The sequence below is a fragment of the Bos taurus genome, chromosome 3 (genome assembly GCF_002263795.3).
Source record: "Bos taurus isolate L1 Dominette 01449 registration number 42190680 breed Hereford chromosome 3, ARS-UCD2.0, whole genome shotgun sequence".
Classification (NCBI taxonomy): domain Eukaryota; kingdom Metazoa; phylum Chordata; class Mammalia; order Artiodactyla; family Bovidae; genus Bos; species Bos taurus.
The window spans coordinates 59440926-59458666 of record NC_037330.1 but is presented as its reverse complement, the minus strand read 5'-3'; the positions used below and the strand labels follow the sequence as shown (position 1 = coordinate 59458666).

The following is a 17741-nucleotide window of genomic DNA, read 5'->3' as shown; positions in this document are numbered from 1 at the left end:
GAACAATTTGCTGTGGACTGGTCTGTGAATCTAAACATTTAATGCATTGCTTCTATAAGAAAATACCTATTTATTATGTTTAATTTTTATCTTAATTTTCTGGTAGGCTTATTCTTCTATTAAGTTTCTCATCATATACTGAAGATATAAAAATTTAAGAGTAGGAAATAAAACTTTTCTCTATTTCCTTTGCCACTTCTATGCTTTGAAAATTCAAAATGGGTATGCCAGGTCAAAACAAATAAGGCACAAAATATTTCAGATTTGCATCCTGATAAACTAGACGACCTTTAAGATGGTCAGGAGGACTTTCGAGCAAAAGTGAACATGATGCTCTCATGCACCATCATGGCTAAATGCAAGACTGCCACATGGCTCAACTACCAGTACACTGCAGATACCTACAGAAGGGAGGGAAGCAAGACCTAGGGGGAGTTGTGTGTGTGGAGTCAGGAGTTATTCAGCATGGAAACCTTTTCAACATTCTGGGAAGCTCTGCGTAACCAGGAACCACTGTTGGAGCTGGAACGTAAAGCAAACTGACACTGTTAGTAAAACACACGACTCCCAGCAGATCTATGCACACTTGTATCAGAAGCACGAGGGCCCTGGCTTTCACTTTATTGTTTCTTTCACACCTGAGATTTCAAAGTAAGAATTTTTCTTTTCAATAAGAGAATTCAACCAACTCCAAAATGGAAAGAAAAAACATGCTGCTTTGTAGAAATTCATCACCATGGAATGCAACATTCCCTAAAATAAGATCTACTTTAAAAATTAGAACAAGTTTCTAGCCAAGTACATCATGGAAACCCCTGAAAAAAGCACCCAATTCTTGACAAATACATCACTATTTAGAAAATTTGACTGCTTTTCTTTGATATCATTATTGCTCAGTTCAGTTCAATTCAGTTGCTTAGTCATGTCTGACTCTTTGCGAGTAGCCAAAGAATTATACCACCAGCTGTTTCTTCACGTGGAATATGGTACTATTTCTGAAATTCTGCATAATTTCTAATATTTTAAATGGTAAAGAAAGGGCATGCACCAAGCTGAATGTAGTGAGTGACTAATTTGCTTTTGCTCAAGAGCCAGCTTTTTGAGACTGTAATTGTGGTACTTTCGCTAATGTCTTATAAGATACTCAATGATGCGCTGTTAGCCCTGAAAAAATTTTCTGTACAATGAGTGCGTGACAAAAGTACTATTTAACACGACAACTTTTAATGGGCAGCCACAACCAGGTGAGTGAATACAAACGGTTAAAACTGCTAGAAAGTGGGAAGGCAGATGGGCCTCAACTACAGTACCTGCAGCAAGGACTGGAGATGCGTAGGTTTCTACATGCAGAGGTAAGCAAGGGTTAGGTACCTAAAGCTTTCGGATGAAAATCCTGGAAAGGGCTTGGGCCCACACTTACGTTATTCTTATTATAAATAATAACAACAATAACAACCATGAAGAAACATGCAATTAGTCCGGAAAATAAAACAAGTCTGTCCAGAGTATCATAGTGTCTAGACTATAAAGTCTGATAATTTATGTTGTCAGATTCCCTTATTACTAAATATCTCATTGAAAAATTATTAAAGAATTACGGGCAACTATACAAAGCCTTTGCTGGTACAGGCGTTACAGTATGGGTACCCATCTGGTAAAGAAAATATCACCATCCAAACATCTTAAATATCAGTATCTAACATCAAAGTATCCTAAGCCAATACTCTTAAACTGTTTTATCCAAAGGTACTCTCATCATCTTACTCTATTACCCTAAAATCAACAGTCCTTTGAAAAACTGTAATATCCTTCATATTAAAAAAATCCAATGCTGTAGAAATCTCAAAAATGGAATGTTAGTCATGTTAATTATCTAAAGAACTTGGCTTCATGGAATAGCTTTTGAGTATTTATTGCTCAGATGGGTTCAAAAAATTCTTAAACATAATGTGGCAATGGCTTTCATACATCTGTAACAGAGTATCACTAATAAAAATTTATTGGCATGAAATACTATAATTATGAATGTGTAAAATCTTTAAATCTTAAAGCCTCTTAACATAATCATGTATATCTATGTACAAAACATACATAAACTTCACTTTATTTAAAACATATGAAAGAGGGAATTTCAAATCACATTAAACATAATAAATATAGAACTTGCTTTGTTAAAAATCTACAGTATACATTCAAGGAAAGGCTCAACTTCCAATGCCAACTATGTGTGAGACAAAAGTAAACATTTACAATATCAGTTTCCTAAAAGTGCTATTTTTAATACCTATAATAGGAAGCTCATTCTAGTGCTTTGTTTCCATCCAAACATGTATACATTCCTTTATTCACAGAACCAGATGCTTCTGTTACTAAAAATACATATCCAAAGTTTTTATATCCTTTCAAATAGATTTAACATTTTAGCTCTTTGGGGGAGGAACAGGGAAGTCCAAACAAACAACACAGACCATCTTAAATGATTAAGAGATCACTGACTTTATAACACGCCCTGTTTCAACTCAGATGTGAAATCTGATGACCATGTTAATGGAAAAAAACTCCCTGTTCATACATCTAAGGTAAGTCATCCTTCTCTACATGAGAATTTGTGTAGGCCAAGGAGCATCCACTGTAGCAACCTTCCTGTGACCCAGGCCTTGACGACATGCTCCACTTCTGATTTGTACATTCTCTTCCAACCTGATTTGGCTTAGTTTCTTCAGTGGTGATATTCAGAACGTTGATTGAACTGCTGGGAAAAGAAAGGCAGATCTTATTCATTATCTCCTCCTCCCTTCATACCTTAGATATGCCTGAATGTCTAAAATTTGATTTCTCCCTTGCCCCATGCTAAACAAAAAATTTGAGGACACACTGGTCAAGAACATACAAGTGCTTTAACATGGTCTAGTTTAATTTATCACTTTGATCTATCCACCTATTTATTTATCTGTTCAGTATACTCTGAAGAATGCTACCCGACCAGAGCCTAAGGTAGATAGAGAACATGTGAGTTTTGAAAGCTAACGTCTCCCATACCATAATATCCTAGTCTTTTTATGCTTTATTCACTCATTGATTTGTTCATGCACGCTTTCATCCTCCATCCATTCAGCCATGCAGATATTTAATGAGCGCCTACAAAGTAGTTAAGAGTCCAGACCCGAACAGATGGTTTAGGTTCACAGCCCAGCTGGACTACCTAGTACATCATTTCTGGCAAGTTAAGCCCTGCTGTTCTTCAGCTTCCTCAGCAGTAAAGTGGAAATAATAATAGAACCCATAACTCATAGGCTTGAGGTGGAAAATAAATGAGTTAACACACACTAAGCACATGTGATGATGCTCAACTAACTTTAAGTGTCAGACAACAACAATTTAAGTGTCTGAACCCTGATACAGCCCCCTAGCTTCAGAGATACTGTCTGAGGTATGCTCTGCAACCAGCCTCAAAGCAAGGAAATTTAGTTAAATGACTACTTACAAATCATGGGGCTGAGCCAATGAACAATACATTTTTATCAACTGAATAGCTTAATTTTTTCCATAAAACTTATTTTTCCTAAATATTCATTTTTTGGTGTGACTTTGGTTAATAACCTTATAATGTGGCAATCCTTAAAAAAATTAAGTTGCTTCAATTCTAAAACTGTAAACCAAAAACACTGACAATTTTATACTTATTTGCTTTAAATAAAAAAAGGCACTTGCTTATAAATCAGATTCAGAATCCCTGCCATCTCAGATGAGATTAGATCAATGGTGAACTAAGTTTCCTACATAACTTAGAACGTGAGTTACTTTGCCGTTACTTTGCTGTAACGTGAGTTACAGCTGACATGTAAAATTCCACTTTACAGTGGAGGAGGAATGAGGATGTGCTATAGAAATTAGGCATAAATACTCCTAATTATTTTGCCATAATCTGATTATAAACCCAGATCCAAAGTGCTTTAAGAGCAGGAATTCAAATACACCAAATAATTAAAAATTTCAAGGCCAATGTCAAGCTGCACAGCTTCTTGCCTGATAACTAGTCACATGACTCTTATTTCATCCTCAGAGGCCAGCAACTGGAAACAGCTTAACGAAATTTTCTTAAGCTCCAAAATTCTGTTTCTATGCCACTGATACTGTTCAGTGTAGCTCTTGGGATACAAGAAACAGAAAAGCATTTTTATAATCCATGTATGCTTACATATATTTTTATTAGCTGCTACTGAAGGTTTACAAAGGACCAAGTACTGTTTTAAGTGCTTTACATATTTTACATTTACATACGTTACGGACACTGAATCTCACACACACACAGTACCTCACACTTAATGTAGGTACTAAACATTGGCCTTTTTATTAAACACAGAGTCTTCAAGGAGTTATAACTAAAAATAATTATGTAAAAAAGTAAAAATTTTAAATATGTAAATATAATTGAGGCAACTAGGCTACATTCTCTTTTAGGTACAGAATGCATTATAAGCATACTTCATTTTATTGCATTTCAACTTACTGTACACTTTGCTGATATTGTGTTTTTTACAAACTGAGGGTTTATGGCAATCTTGGGTTGTTTTTTAGTGATAAGGTACTTTTAAATTATGCTAGGTACATTGTTCTTTAAATACACTGCTACTGCACACTCAGTAGATAACCATACAGTATAAACATAACTTTTATATGCACTGGGAAGCCAACAAGTTTGAGTAACACACTTTGTTGTGATACTCACTTTTATCGCAATGGTCTGGAGCTGAGTCTGCAACATCTCTGAGGGCTGCCTGCATTTGTAAATTGTGACTAGAATGTGTATCTAAATCTATACATAGAGTTCTGATTGGTCAATTTGTGGGTTTCATAACATTCTACACATATACTCTGAGCTTACATTATCTTTTGATTGTAAATTAAACAAACTTTAACTTCCCACATTTAACCCATCAGTCAACCCACTGGCTCTAACTGCAGAATACAGCCTAAATCTAAGCACAGTCCTATCTTCAGGTTATGACCCTAGAGTCCAGATGACCACGTCTCTCATGTCCACTCCACTGACGTCTTCTAACTGGGTCTCCTGGCTTATGCTACTGGCTCCTACAATCTGTTTATCACATAATAAAAGGAAGTAATCTTTTTAGAACTTAGATTTTTTTAAAATCATTCTCTCACTTATAAGGTCTCCAATTGTTTTCCAATGCCTTAGAACAATCCTACTTACAAGTACAGACTAACATAGTTTACAAATGAAATCTTAAGTGCATCATAGAGGCGGAGGTGTCAAGCACAGCAGGGTTGTATACAAACATATTAGTCATGAGTTGATAGCTAATGAACCTGGGAGATGGGTACACAGGGGCCCTGACCGTATTCTCTTTATATCTGTATATATTTGAACTTTTACACAAAATATTACCTCTCACCTTCACACCACTTGGTTTTGCTCGCACAAACACACCTGTGTCCTACCTCAGAGTCCCTACACTTGCCTGGAGGGCTCATCCCCAAGTCTTTTTTTGCCCCTCCATATTTTATACTTAGAGCCCTAATCCTTTTAACAGTCAACTATAAAACAGAGTGCCTTGTCCTTTTCTAAAACTTCACATTTTTGTTTAAAAATTCTTAAATTTTGTTTCAAAACTGGGCAATTATTGGTTCAAGGGCTCTCTGGCCTCTTTGGCACTCAGCTCCATGCCAGTCTGCCACTGCACAGGCCACGTGTGCTGCAGCCCCGGCTCCTGCGTTCTGGATGCCTGGCCAAGTCCAGGTGCCACCATCTCCTACTTTAACGAAGAGGAATGAGATCATGCCACACTTTGCAACATAGCCCTTTGCTCTTTTCTGTTCTTTTCTATCTCCCTAGGAATGTTCCATCTGCTTAGTTCAAAATTAATCTTGAAATAGGCTCTAAGGTAGTGCTGATATTATACCTTAGAAAATGATTTAACAACTTAAGACCAAGGAGAATACGGAAGTGCAGCAGTTAAAAGCAGTTATCTGGCTTTCCTGGGGGTGCGGAGCAACTCTGCCTGTCTTGTCACCCTTGGACACAGATCCTCGTCACCAGTCAAGGGAAGGCAGCTTTTCTCAGGTCTTTTGTCCTTCCACATCCATAACATGGGCATACCACATGAGACGCTTAAAGAGGTACTCTACAGAAACTATCAATGCAATATCCTTCTATTCAATACAATTAAAATAGTAAGTAACTCCTGAAATAAGATTGTACTTTAAGTTGTATTCTACCCATGAAATAAAAAGAATCATATATATATGACTCTGCTCCCAGAAGAGAGGGATCAGAGCTACCTTGCTCACTACTGTATTCCCCACACTAACAGGCATCTGTATGTAATGGATACCCAATAAATACGTGTTCAATGAATGAGTCAATCTACTCGGTTCCTCTTCAGAGCCTTTACTATTGCTCATCCTAGACAGGCCAACTCTTCTTCACAACGCCTCTCTAGCACTGTAACAAGTGTGTGAGGAGATCACCTACAGGCCAGTACCTATGTTCAGATGCACAAGAACGTGTCTGGCAAAAGTCTGAAGTAGAAGGAGAAGCAGGAAGAGACTTAGTCAGTTTAGACGTGCAAACTGGAGACCCGCTAGGCACACCGTGAGGCTTCTTTTGGCGTGACCTCGAGTGTAATGTAGGGGTATCCCGATCAGAACCTGTTAAAAAAAAAAGAAGAAAAAGAAGGAAGAAAAAAAGGCAGTACATATGAGGAAGCATTACTAATAAATACAGTGAAGGTAATCAACTAGGATCCTAGACTAGGTTCATTTGCAGCTCGAAGGGAGGTGTGAGAACAAGTTAATCTGAATATCTTCTGTACATATGAGCGTAGTCTAGCTAATCTGGTGATCTTTGCTATGTTCAGTCCACAAACATTTAGGAGGATCTAGTTTAAAAAATATTTCTAGCTTGTGGATTTTCAAAACTTGACATTACACTCACAAAAGTTGTTTTGGGTATGCAAAGTCCTCCTGTCATTTCTATTTTGGTCACAGTAAATTAAAATATCAAAGTTGACTTTTATTCCAATTAGAGAGTTCTTACTGGTGACTGCTAAAGTTATAATATTAATAACCTACAGTACTTTATTTACATGTATTTTCAGATTAAAAAGCTTATGAAGTACTCACTTCCTGAGAAGGCACTGAAAAGTTTCACATTTTCTGAGTTCTGGTGGTCAAAGGTAGTCATATTTAAAAACTGTTGCTTTAACCAACTGGCTCTTTCTTCTTCAAATGCCTTTCTCTACCGTAACAAGCAAACCAAAGAAACACTGGTCAATATTTCAACATTCACACAGTTGCCATTTCACACGGTTTCTCTAGGTATTTGTGCTTGCTCTCTATCTCTATATATTAAGTCAAAGGAATTAACCCTAGAAAACTAAATTTCATTTAAGAAAGCTGTTAAAAATAAAAATTCACCTGTTTCTCCTAACAAGTCAACTACTATTTTCACATCAATTCTGAATAAATTCAAGAGTATTAACACAGAAAAATAAGCACATTAGCATAACTTTAAACATACAGAATATCAGCATAACTTGTGAACATACAAAATATGGTAAATATAAGATTACAAGCAACATAAAAAAAAACCCATTGTAAACGAATCACTTGGAAAAAAAAAAAAAGGCTTCATTGAGCACCGCTCTCTTCAAGCCACGTCCCAGTGCCTAGCAGCCATCATCACTTGACCACAAGAGGGCGTATGTCAAACCTCCCCTTTCTGAATAGGGGATGGATCCTAAATTCTCCCTCACGTCTCAGGTCTCTGTTTCAGGTAGATGCTCAAGCAGATAATGGGGAGTGGTAATGCAAAGTAACAAGAGTATCTCTTGGACTGGCACTGAAAGAGGTGAGGGATATGAGCTCAGAAACAGAGGTGATCCCATAAGATGGGAGAAAATGCTGGCACAAACTGTCTATTTCCTGAGGAAGATAATAGCTATAGATAACATAGAATTTCATAAGGAGGAAGGCCATGTCAGCTACTTAAGATAATACACAGTATTTCATTAATAAACATTAATACAAAATCATGGATCACCAAACATTTGAAGAAAAATACTAGCATAAAAGAAAAATGCCAGGAGAAATAAAGAGAACTGGCCATGGGTAAAGAAAGTTCAAGGCAAGTTTCTTTAAGATAACACAAATTATCAGACAGGTTTACAAACATCTGTAAAATATAATGCTAGACACAAAACAAAAAATACACTATAAAACTTAAAAGATAAATTGTGAAGCAAAAACTCAGTGGATGAAGTGAAAAATCAAACTGACCTTGCTGAATACCAGGTTGGTGATGCACAAGATAAAAAGAGAAAATATTCCCAAATTCGGAACATAAAGTCAATCTATAGATGTAGTCAGAAGGCCAAATGTTTGTCTAGCAGAAGTTCCAGAATGCAAGAGAAGTCAGAGAAGGAAAAAATACAGAATTGAAGAAAATATCCCTAAACTGAAGAAATATAGCATCTTCAGGTTAAAAGGAGCTATCCAGACCTACCCTGGTAAAATTTCAGAACTCTTAGTTTAAGAACATAAAATTCCAAAAGCTTCCACAGAGGGGGAAAAACACAGCACAGCTGTCTAAAATTAACGCAGGGTATATTATAACTAGGCTGCTCATGAGCAAAATCAGACAATGGAAGAATCAGGATAACTCACAGTTTTGAAAGGAAAAGTTGGAAAACAATTCTATATCCAGGCAAACCAATCAAGTATGAATATATTTTTGGATAGTCCAGAATTCAGAGTATTTTTCACTCACACACACTTATGAAAAAATTACTCAAGAAGGTAACACAACAGATTGAAAAAGGAACCCAAGAAAGAGAATATGAGATAGAAGTTGAATCTGATTCAAAAATCATAAAGAAAGTACACACAAAAAAGTCAAAGAATTTACTACAGATTCTCTTCTGTGTGACAGTCTTAACAACAAAGAAGACTACACAGAAGTGTCCAAACATATTACTGGCTACAGAATGAGTATTTATGTCATCACAATGTTACAAATGTTCTTTTTGGTTTTCAATTCTTACATCTCCATCTTGGACAAAGTACTTACACTTGAATTTGTATCAAATATCAGAATATAAATGTGGTAACACTTGACAGTGAAAAACAGCATCACGGACAAAAACTGGGGAGTGGAGGGGTAAGAGCAGTGCAACAAGGATAACTACAAGGATGCCCTCATCTTTCATTTCAGGGAGAAACCTATCCTGTCTAACGCTGAGCAAACATGAAATGGAAGCACTGAACAAAGTAAAAAAATCAACCAGGAGAACCAGTTCTTTAAAAATTAGCTTAAACAAGTAACAATATTATGAAGAAATCATATGTATATGAGAAATAGTTGTAGACGGGAGGTATGGTAAGGGTACTAAACTCCTTGTGTTTCATAGTGGGGAATCAATAGGCTGACTGTAAGGAAAAAGGCTGAATTTTATTCAAGTTAAAATAGTTTTTCCCAGAAGAATCATAAACCTTCAATAGTGGTACCTCTGAGGAATGAAATTGTGAGAAGAATGAAGGATACTTTCACACCTTGTAGCTTTTTGGAATGAGTTTCTTTTTTTAAATCATGTCCAGACATTACTTCTCTAATTTTTGATAGGGAAATAATGCATGTAATACACTACTAAATAAAAAAGCAAGCTGTTGAAGTGCACACACACACAGTTCATCATCCCTGGGTAAGGCAATGGCGAGAGAGACTTTCATGTATACTGTACTCTCCTTTCCCTTAAAAATAACCCAAGACACTCTCTCGGTTGAACTCTCTCTTGACTTTACATCTACTAACAGCAGAGAGATGACAGATGCCTGAAAGAAATCTCTTGTGTGAAGCTAAACTTTTAACAGTAGAAAGCTAACCAAAAGGCATGACAAATGCCTAGTTTTTTCAATATAAAAATTTTTTTCGATTCCCAAATCTGAAGGCAAAATGATATACCTCTATGATAGCTTCCATTTCAAGCTATTTTGTGAAATCACTGGTAAAATACTTAAGGAAATGTACAGCAAAGAAACAAAAATCAGAAGTTCAATGCAGTCTAGTGAGGCTTCTCCAGGACCTTCAAACATTCTACAAGGAAGGCCAATTGCTTAAAATACCTCCAATCCTAGGCGAATAGCTGCTTCTGTAAAGCTTCGTCTTTCCTTCTCGAAATTCTTTTTCTGCTCTTTAAATAGGGACCATTCTTCTTTGAGGCGTTCCTTTTCTTCCAGCAAGTAACAGTCTCGTAGCAGTGAAGTGGTGTCATCATCACATGCAGTAGCGAGCTGCTGCTATTAAAGTTTAAAACATAGTAAGTTCCAGAGGGTCCCTGCAACACCCCAACAAGTTGAAATGAAAGCAAGGGAAAAAAACAGGCCAAACTTCAGGAGAAGGAGAGAGATGATAAAGAATCAGAAAGTCAATGGAAATGAGGAGCCTCATTTCCCAAATGCTTCTACTCTAAAAGGCAAAGCATCAACTAATGATGCTTTGTGGTCTACCTGCTAGCAAGCAGAGAACTTAGACTCTAAAACATATCTTACGAAATAAAGGAGTAAAAATCTAGTAAGATTCAATAAAATTCTGACCCTTCACAGGGGAGAACAACTTTAAAAGGTGTCTTGCATTTACCTGTAAAAGTTGCTGCTGAGTTTTAATCATCTCTTTACACTGCTGAATTTCTAATTCGAGTTTTTCAGTTTCTTGTTCATGGTCTTGTCGTGAGATTACATCTTCATCGTTAAAACCTTCTAAGTGTACCTTTGAAACTAACACAAAACCAATAATTTGACATAAACCTTACAGTCTCCATTTTAGTTTATGGCATTTGGGGACATATATTTAAAAATCAAGAAATAAATTTAAAAATCAGAAAGGTTTTCCCTTTCTGGAATCTCAAAGGTTTTCTAAAAGGTAGTTATTTCCTTTGTCCTTTAAAAATTCCACTAGCTATAATAAAATAGAATAAAAGGTATATTATTTTAACACTAAAAAGTTTTTAAAAGTAAGCAGCTGTAATGAGTTCGTGGTAACTACAAATTCATGCTATTTCTGGACTAAATGATATCCTTACTTTACAAAGTTCTATTTCCAACATTTAACATGTAATTTGTATTTATTCAAGATCATGTCCTAATTAGAAATGTAAACCTATGTTCCCAGAAAAATTAACATTCATCAACTATACTCTTTTGACACTTCCTCAAAGATTAGTGCAAGATTACAAATCTTGCTGTTATTAAATTTGACAAATATCAGGTCCAAAAATACTTGCTATTTACTAATAGACAGTGATAACTGAAATCAACAAAATCTCATGAAAATTAATTTTGATATTCTAATTGTTCTGACTTCACTTTTTAAGACAATTAGCACTGAGATTGTCATTTCTGACCATTTAGAATAAATTTTCTTTAAGTAGACTGCATTTACTTAATAGACGTCTTAATTTTCTTGATTTAAAAACATGCAAACTTGAACAAATATAAAATATTAAGGATATACTCATCAACATCAATCTACTATGTATCTATAATGACAGGAAGTGGTTATCTAAAAATAATACACTGTTGAGTGAAAAAAGAACAGTGTAGAAAAAAACAAGTAATATTCAATTTATGGTTTGTAGACATTTAAAGTAAGTATTTTGCTAATGCAGAAAGGTCTAGAAAGGTATGCACAAAGCTGTTACGTGTTACACATAGGGAACAGAGACCTGACTATTCTCTTGGGTTAGCCAAAAAGTTTATTTGGATTTTTCCATAAGATCTTCAAACCTGAATGAACTTTTTGGCCAACCCAATACCTTATATACTTCCTGATATTTTGCATCAAATGTCTATTATTTTGAAAACAATTTAAAAATGAATTATTCACAACCTAAGAATATGCAAGTATCTAGGAATAATAAGAAAAAGGTTTATATTTATACTAAAAATTATGATTAATATTTCCTGATTACCAAGATACAGTAAGAGACTCAGTTTACTTTATTCAACTGTCTTCTGTACTCGGAATGGATGGACATAAGATGGCCTTTTTTGAGAGATTCTGAGAGCAAAGCATATTTTCTCAAATTGTACATCTGGAAATAGCAGAATTTTGCTTTTCAAATTGCCAGGCTAAGCTAAGGACTTTAGTCTGAGCCCATAACATGACTTTCCAAGTCAGCTTCCTGAGCGTCACAGCTTACTCTATGTGCATTCAGGCGGTACTTACCTTGGTTATCAAGTTTTTCTACGTGACTTTTCAAAATTCTCCACTGTTTTCTGATGCTATTGGTAAGCTGCTCTCTCACAGTCTCACAGGAAAGGTCCCATATACTCTCTCTACTCAGTTCCCCAGCATCCTCTTCAATATCAGAGATAACCTACAAGTGGCCAGAGATGAGAGGGAAAGACCAATATCTTAAAAATGATTTGAGACACTCAGACAAAAATCATCAGACTGACGGTCAGAGACATGTATCAAAATCATTTCCATGTTGTATGTGCAACATAAATGACCTAGTTCTTAACATAAATGTCTTGAGAAAAAATAATTAATACTGGAGATAGAAATTCCCCAATTCAGGTCTCTTTAAACCTGAATTTGAAGCCAAATATAGTTAGTGACAAAGGCATGGAGCTGTTTGAGGAAGAGCCTCACAACCTATCTCATGCTGTGTGAGGTGTTTTTACATGTCAATTGGTCCTCAAATCATGTTAACATGTGAGGAAACTGAGGCTTAGAGAAGTAGACTGACTATCCCGATGTCACACAGCTCTAATCCAACCTGCTTCCAATTTTGGCTATTCAGACAACTAAAACTGTGAAAAAAATCTCCAAAGTAAAAGCAACTATTAATTCTATTTTTCTCAAATACTTTTAAAAATGAAATTGGAAATATTTTTCTCTGTATTCTACCAGGACATGAAATCACTGTAAAATGTAGCAACCTTTACTGATATGATCAAATAGAATCAAAGCAGGAGAAAGAACACTGGGAAGCAATACTAAATGTATACATGTCATAATAACCTGCATCTACATAAAATGGTCCTAATTTGTTATTAACATTCAGGAAAGTAGACATATATACTTAACTAATTTGAACAATAAATATCTTGTTGGAGGAAAAAACAAGAAAAGAGAAGATAAAAACAAAGAAGGGCTGATTAGACTGTTTCCACATGCAGACAGCAGAAGTGAGGCAGTGACAGAGTCTGAAGAACTGTATCAATATCTGAAGTCAGCAATGGACTGACAGAGGTCAGGGTCTCCCAAGGGGCACAGATGAGGGGAAAGCCCAGGGTATGGCTCACTATGACTCTGGTTCTTGCCGATCAACACTCTGGAGCAAGCTGACAATAATTTTTCCAAGGAGCTACACCATCTCTGCTATACATTTCAAGGAATACCAGAACACTATAAATTCATTATTAAAATTAATAATTGCCAGATTGAGTGTAAAACCATTAAATGAAGATTAAAAACACACTTAGCAAAAAAAAAAAAAAAAATCACCACACTTAACTTGAATTTTGGGTATATATTTTGGCTACAATTAAGTCAGCAAAATAAAAAACGAAAACTTGGATGCTAACTAGGCATTTCAAAGTTAGGTTTTACTAATGAACCAAAATCTTTCTTTACAAGTAAGGAATAGCTGAATTACTTTTAGGAGAAAGTGGATCTAGAGAAAGATCTTCTAAAAATAGAAATACACTTAAGAGATCATTGTTTCTCCAAACTTCAGCATTTGAATTATGAAAAACTATACAGGATACTATCATTTGTATTAAAGTTTTAAATAAATTTTTAAAAGATAGTTGCTCCTTGGAAGAAAAGCAATGACAAACCTAGACAGCATATGAAAAAGCAGAGAGACGTTACTTTGCCGACAAAGGTCCGTCCAGTCAAAGCTATGGTCTGGTAGTCATGTATGGATGTGAGAGTTGGACCATAAAGGAGGCTGAACGACAAAGAATTGATGCTTTTGAACTGCTGTGTGTTCAAGAAGACTCTTGAGAGTCCCTTGGACTACAAAGAGATCAAACCAGTCAATCCTAAAGAAAATCAATCCTGAATATTCATTGGAAGGACTGATGTTGAAACTGAAGCTCCAATACTTTGGCCACCTGATGGCAAGAACTGACTCATTAGAAAATACCCTGATGCTGGGAAAGACTGAAGGCGGGAGGAGACAGGAATGACAGAGGATGAGATGGCTGGATGGCATCACTGACTTGATAGACCTGAGTTTGAGCAGGCTCTGAGAGATGGGGAAGGACAGGGAAGCCTTGTATGCTGCAGTCCACGGGGTCACAAAGAGTCGGACACAACTGAGCGACTGAACAATAACAACAACAACTATCATTTCAGAAAGACCTCCTTCACTTACCACCTACTTTTGCTGACTACAAGTTGGTAGAGAGGTGAGGAAAGGCTGGGCCCAAAACTGAAAAACTCGAGGAGTTATAGAAACGATGCCAACCCTGGCAAAGTGTGAGTGAATTATGAACTGACCCAAAGTGATGGAAAACCTTTCATAGAAAAGGTTAATTAAGGGAATATAAGATGTCAACATCAAGCAGATCTCAAATTGCAGAGTCTAAAAGAACATTCAGGTTCTTCTTTAAAGAAGAAAAAAATAGGTAGAAGATGAGCTTATCAGTTGGACTGATTTTTGATACTAAAAAATAATCCTCAGATACAGGTTAAAAAGGGGCTTCCTAGGTAGTGCTAGTGGTAAAGAACCCGCCTGCCAATGCAGCAAACGTTAAGAGACATGGGTTTGATCCCTGGGTCAGGAAGATCCCCTGGAGGGAAAGCACAGCAACCCACTCCAGTATTCTTGCCTGGAAAACTCCATGGACAGAGGAGCCTGGTGGGGTACAGTCCATGGGATCACAAAGAGTTGGATACAACCGAAGCAACTTAGCATGACTCAGCACATGTTAAAAACAAGTTTGGTGACTTACTGGTAATTAGCACTTTCCATCAAAATCGTCATTTTCACATTTTAGTTACTCATGTGAACTTGCCTGAATTTAAATGTCTATGTAAAGAACTAAGTTTAAAAAACTTTTCACCAATATGTGACTTGTTTTTTTCAGACCTCTACACATTAGGCCCTTATCAAATGATTTCCCTAGACATTCTATCTCAAAAATAGTGACTTTCAAACATGACTTTCTGTGATGCCTTCCATAGTTGTTTGGTTTATACACTGTACCACCCTGCTGCTGCTGCTGCTAAGTCGCTTCAGTCGTGTCTGACTCTGTGAGACCCCATAGACGGCAGCCCACCAGGCTCCCCCGTCCCTGGGATTCTCCAGGCAAGAACACTGGAGTGGGTTGCCATTTCCTTCTCCAATGAGTGAAAGTGAAAAGTGAAAGTGAAGTCGCTCAGTCATGTCTGACTCTTAGCAACGCCATGGACCACAGCCTACCAGGCTCCCCTGTCCATGGGATTTTCCAGGCAAGAGTACTGGAGTGGGTTGCCACTATGTACCTGTTAATGTGTATAATAATCACTTCTCTAGACACCTATCTCTCTCAAAAAGAGCTTCTAGCAGGATGCAATGGTCTGAATGCTTGTGTTCTCTCAAAACTCGTATGTTGAAATCCTAACCTCACAGTATTAACAGGTGGGTGATCTTAAGTGATTAGATCATGAAGGTATAGCCTTCATAAATGGGGCCCCCATGAGTTCTCTCGCCTCTTCCCACCAGATGAAGACAAAAGTCAGCAATCCAACCAGGAAAAGGGCCCTCATGGACACCCACTCTGTGGGCATCCAGAAATTACACTTCCAGCCTCCAGAATTGTGAGAAAACTTTCTGTTGTTTATAGGCCAACCAGTCTACGGTACTTTGCTTTAGCAGCCTGAACTAAGACAAAGGAAACAGTCAAAATCTTCTAAGCTTTTTCTTTCCAGGGATTAGAACACATAACGGACATTCAATAAATTCATGGACTACGTGATCATTTGGTTCCCAAAGTTAATAAGAGTTTCACTCTCTGAAAAGTAAAGCCTGCTGAAGTTACTGAAAACTGAAGCTACTTAAAGGACACTTGGCACAATGCTTAGAAGCAGAAGCTGTGAAATGAGTGAGACAGCCCTGGATTCAAATTCTAGTTTTATCATATATTGACACTGAACTGGCTTTTGTGCCTCAGTTTCCTCACCTATAAAAACAGGGACAATTACAATACCAAAGCCATCAAATTATTGTAAGACATAAGTGAGACAATGCTTATGAAGTGCTTTTCAGGGTGCGTGGCACAGATTGAGTCCCCAGAAAATCATTTCCATCATTTCCCAGGGCGTGTCAGGAAACAGAGGGGACATTTTTTGGGGTTGTCAGAGTGACTGGGGGTAGCACAGCAGTCCAAAATATCAACAGTGACCTATGTACTGTTTTACTTGTTCTAATGAGCAATCTGAAGACTGTATTAAGAGAGCAAAGAGCCACTTACAGTTCCTGTACTATCATCTGCTCTTTCTCTAGGTTTCTGCTTTTGGGGAGAAAGAAGAGAAATCATTTCCTTTTTCATTTGCTGAAGAACCTTCTTAAGTTCAGCATTTTCCATTAGGATTTGTTTCTGACGATATTCATAATCATTCAAGAGAATTTTATACATTTCATCTTCATTCCTGAGAAAGAAACTGACAGTATGAAAACGCAGTAGAGAAAGGGAAGTCTGGTGAAACATGTCAGTTTTGATCGTGCTTTACCTGGCTTCGGTTTTACCCGTCCTCCAGGAGCCTCTTTTCCCATCAGCTCTCCCCACGTAATTTAAAACTTCCATAGCTACAAACATGAACACAAAGAACAAAACCAGTGCTTACATTACATGTTCAAGTGTTTAAAACCCTAACACTCTATATGCATGAGGGACATAAGTTAACCTGGTACACAGATTAGGATTTGGGCTCAAACAGCCCAGAGTTTAAGCTTCAATTCCATCACTCATAAACATCTTGGCAAGTTAACTGCTAAGCCTGTTTCTTCATCAATGGGGTAGTAATAATGAAAGTACCTAAGAGCTGTTGTGAAGACTGAAAGATACGTTAAAATACTTAACATAGTAAGTACTTACTAAGCGTTAATTATCATTATTAAATTTTATCATCAGGGTTGACAAACTATGGCCTGTAGGCAACGGCCTGATTTTTTTTAATTAAATTTTTATTAGAACATAGCCTCACCATTTGTTTATTTATCTTCTATAGCTACTTTTGCACTACAATGGCAGACTGACAAAAGACCATAGAACGCACAAACATCAAAGTATTTACTATGTGGACCTCTACAGAAAAAGTCTGCCACGCCCTGTATCTTGACCACCACTGACATCATCATCAAAGGAGTCAAGGTTCCTAACAGTATTAATATGTCTTCTGTCCCAGGTGGAGATGAAAGCAGTTGACATAAAAAGGAATAAGATGAGAGTAAGTATTGTAATTTTAGAGCTGATTAAGAAATCATTACAGAATGGTCACTTCCAGTTGGGCTTTGAACAAGAAAAGAACTAGATACCCATAATAAAATGGCTCTGCTACAGAGTTAAATATTTAATAAACTTCTCTTAAGTGTTACATTTTATACTTCTAGTATTTTATCCTGCTCTCTATTTCTTTCATGAATAAGAGGTTAACCGATCTTAAAAAGCATTAAGTGTCCAAACTGATGAGCTTAAGATACATAATCTCAGAATACATAGGTTTC

General features: G+C 36.7%; 1 protein-coding gene across 13 annotated transcripts in view; it reads right to left on the bottom strand.

Moving 5' to 3' along the window:
• Positions 1 to 1202: 1202 nt before the first annotated feature.
• Positions 1203 to 17741, bottom strand: part of SSX2IP (SSX family member 2 interacting protein) — a 59385-nt gene continuing 42846 nt past the window's right edge. For 7 of the 13 annotated variants that reach the window (XM_015464815.3, XM_005204403.5, XM_010803394.4 and 4 more), the window contains 8 exons: positions 16748 to 16823; positions 16489 to 16666; positions 12245 to 12395; positions 10658 to 10794; positions 10144 to 10317; positions 7147 to 7261; positions 6507 to 6672; positions 1203 to 2752 (listed from right to left, as the gene is read on the bottom strand). In XM_015464815.3, the coding sequence (XP_015320301.1) occupies positions 2575 to 2752; positions 6507 to 6672; positions 7147 to 7261; positions 10144 to 10317; positions 10658 to 10794; positions 12245 to 12395; positions 16489 to 16666; positions 16748 to 16823 (1175 nt within the window). In that variant the 3' untranslated portion in view covers positions 1203 to 2574. The remainder of the gene's footprint in view (positions 2753 to 6506; positions 6673 to 7146; positions 7262 to 10143; positions 10318 to 10657; positions 10795 to 12244; positions 12396 to 16488; positions 16667 to 16747; positions 16824 to 17741) is intronic. The other 6 variants (XM_010803391.4, XM_024989495.2, XM_010803392.4 and 3 more) reach the window with 4 other exon arrangements.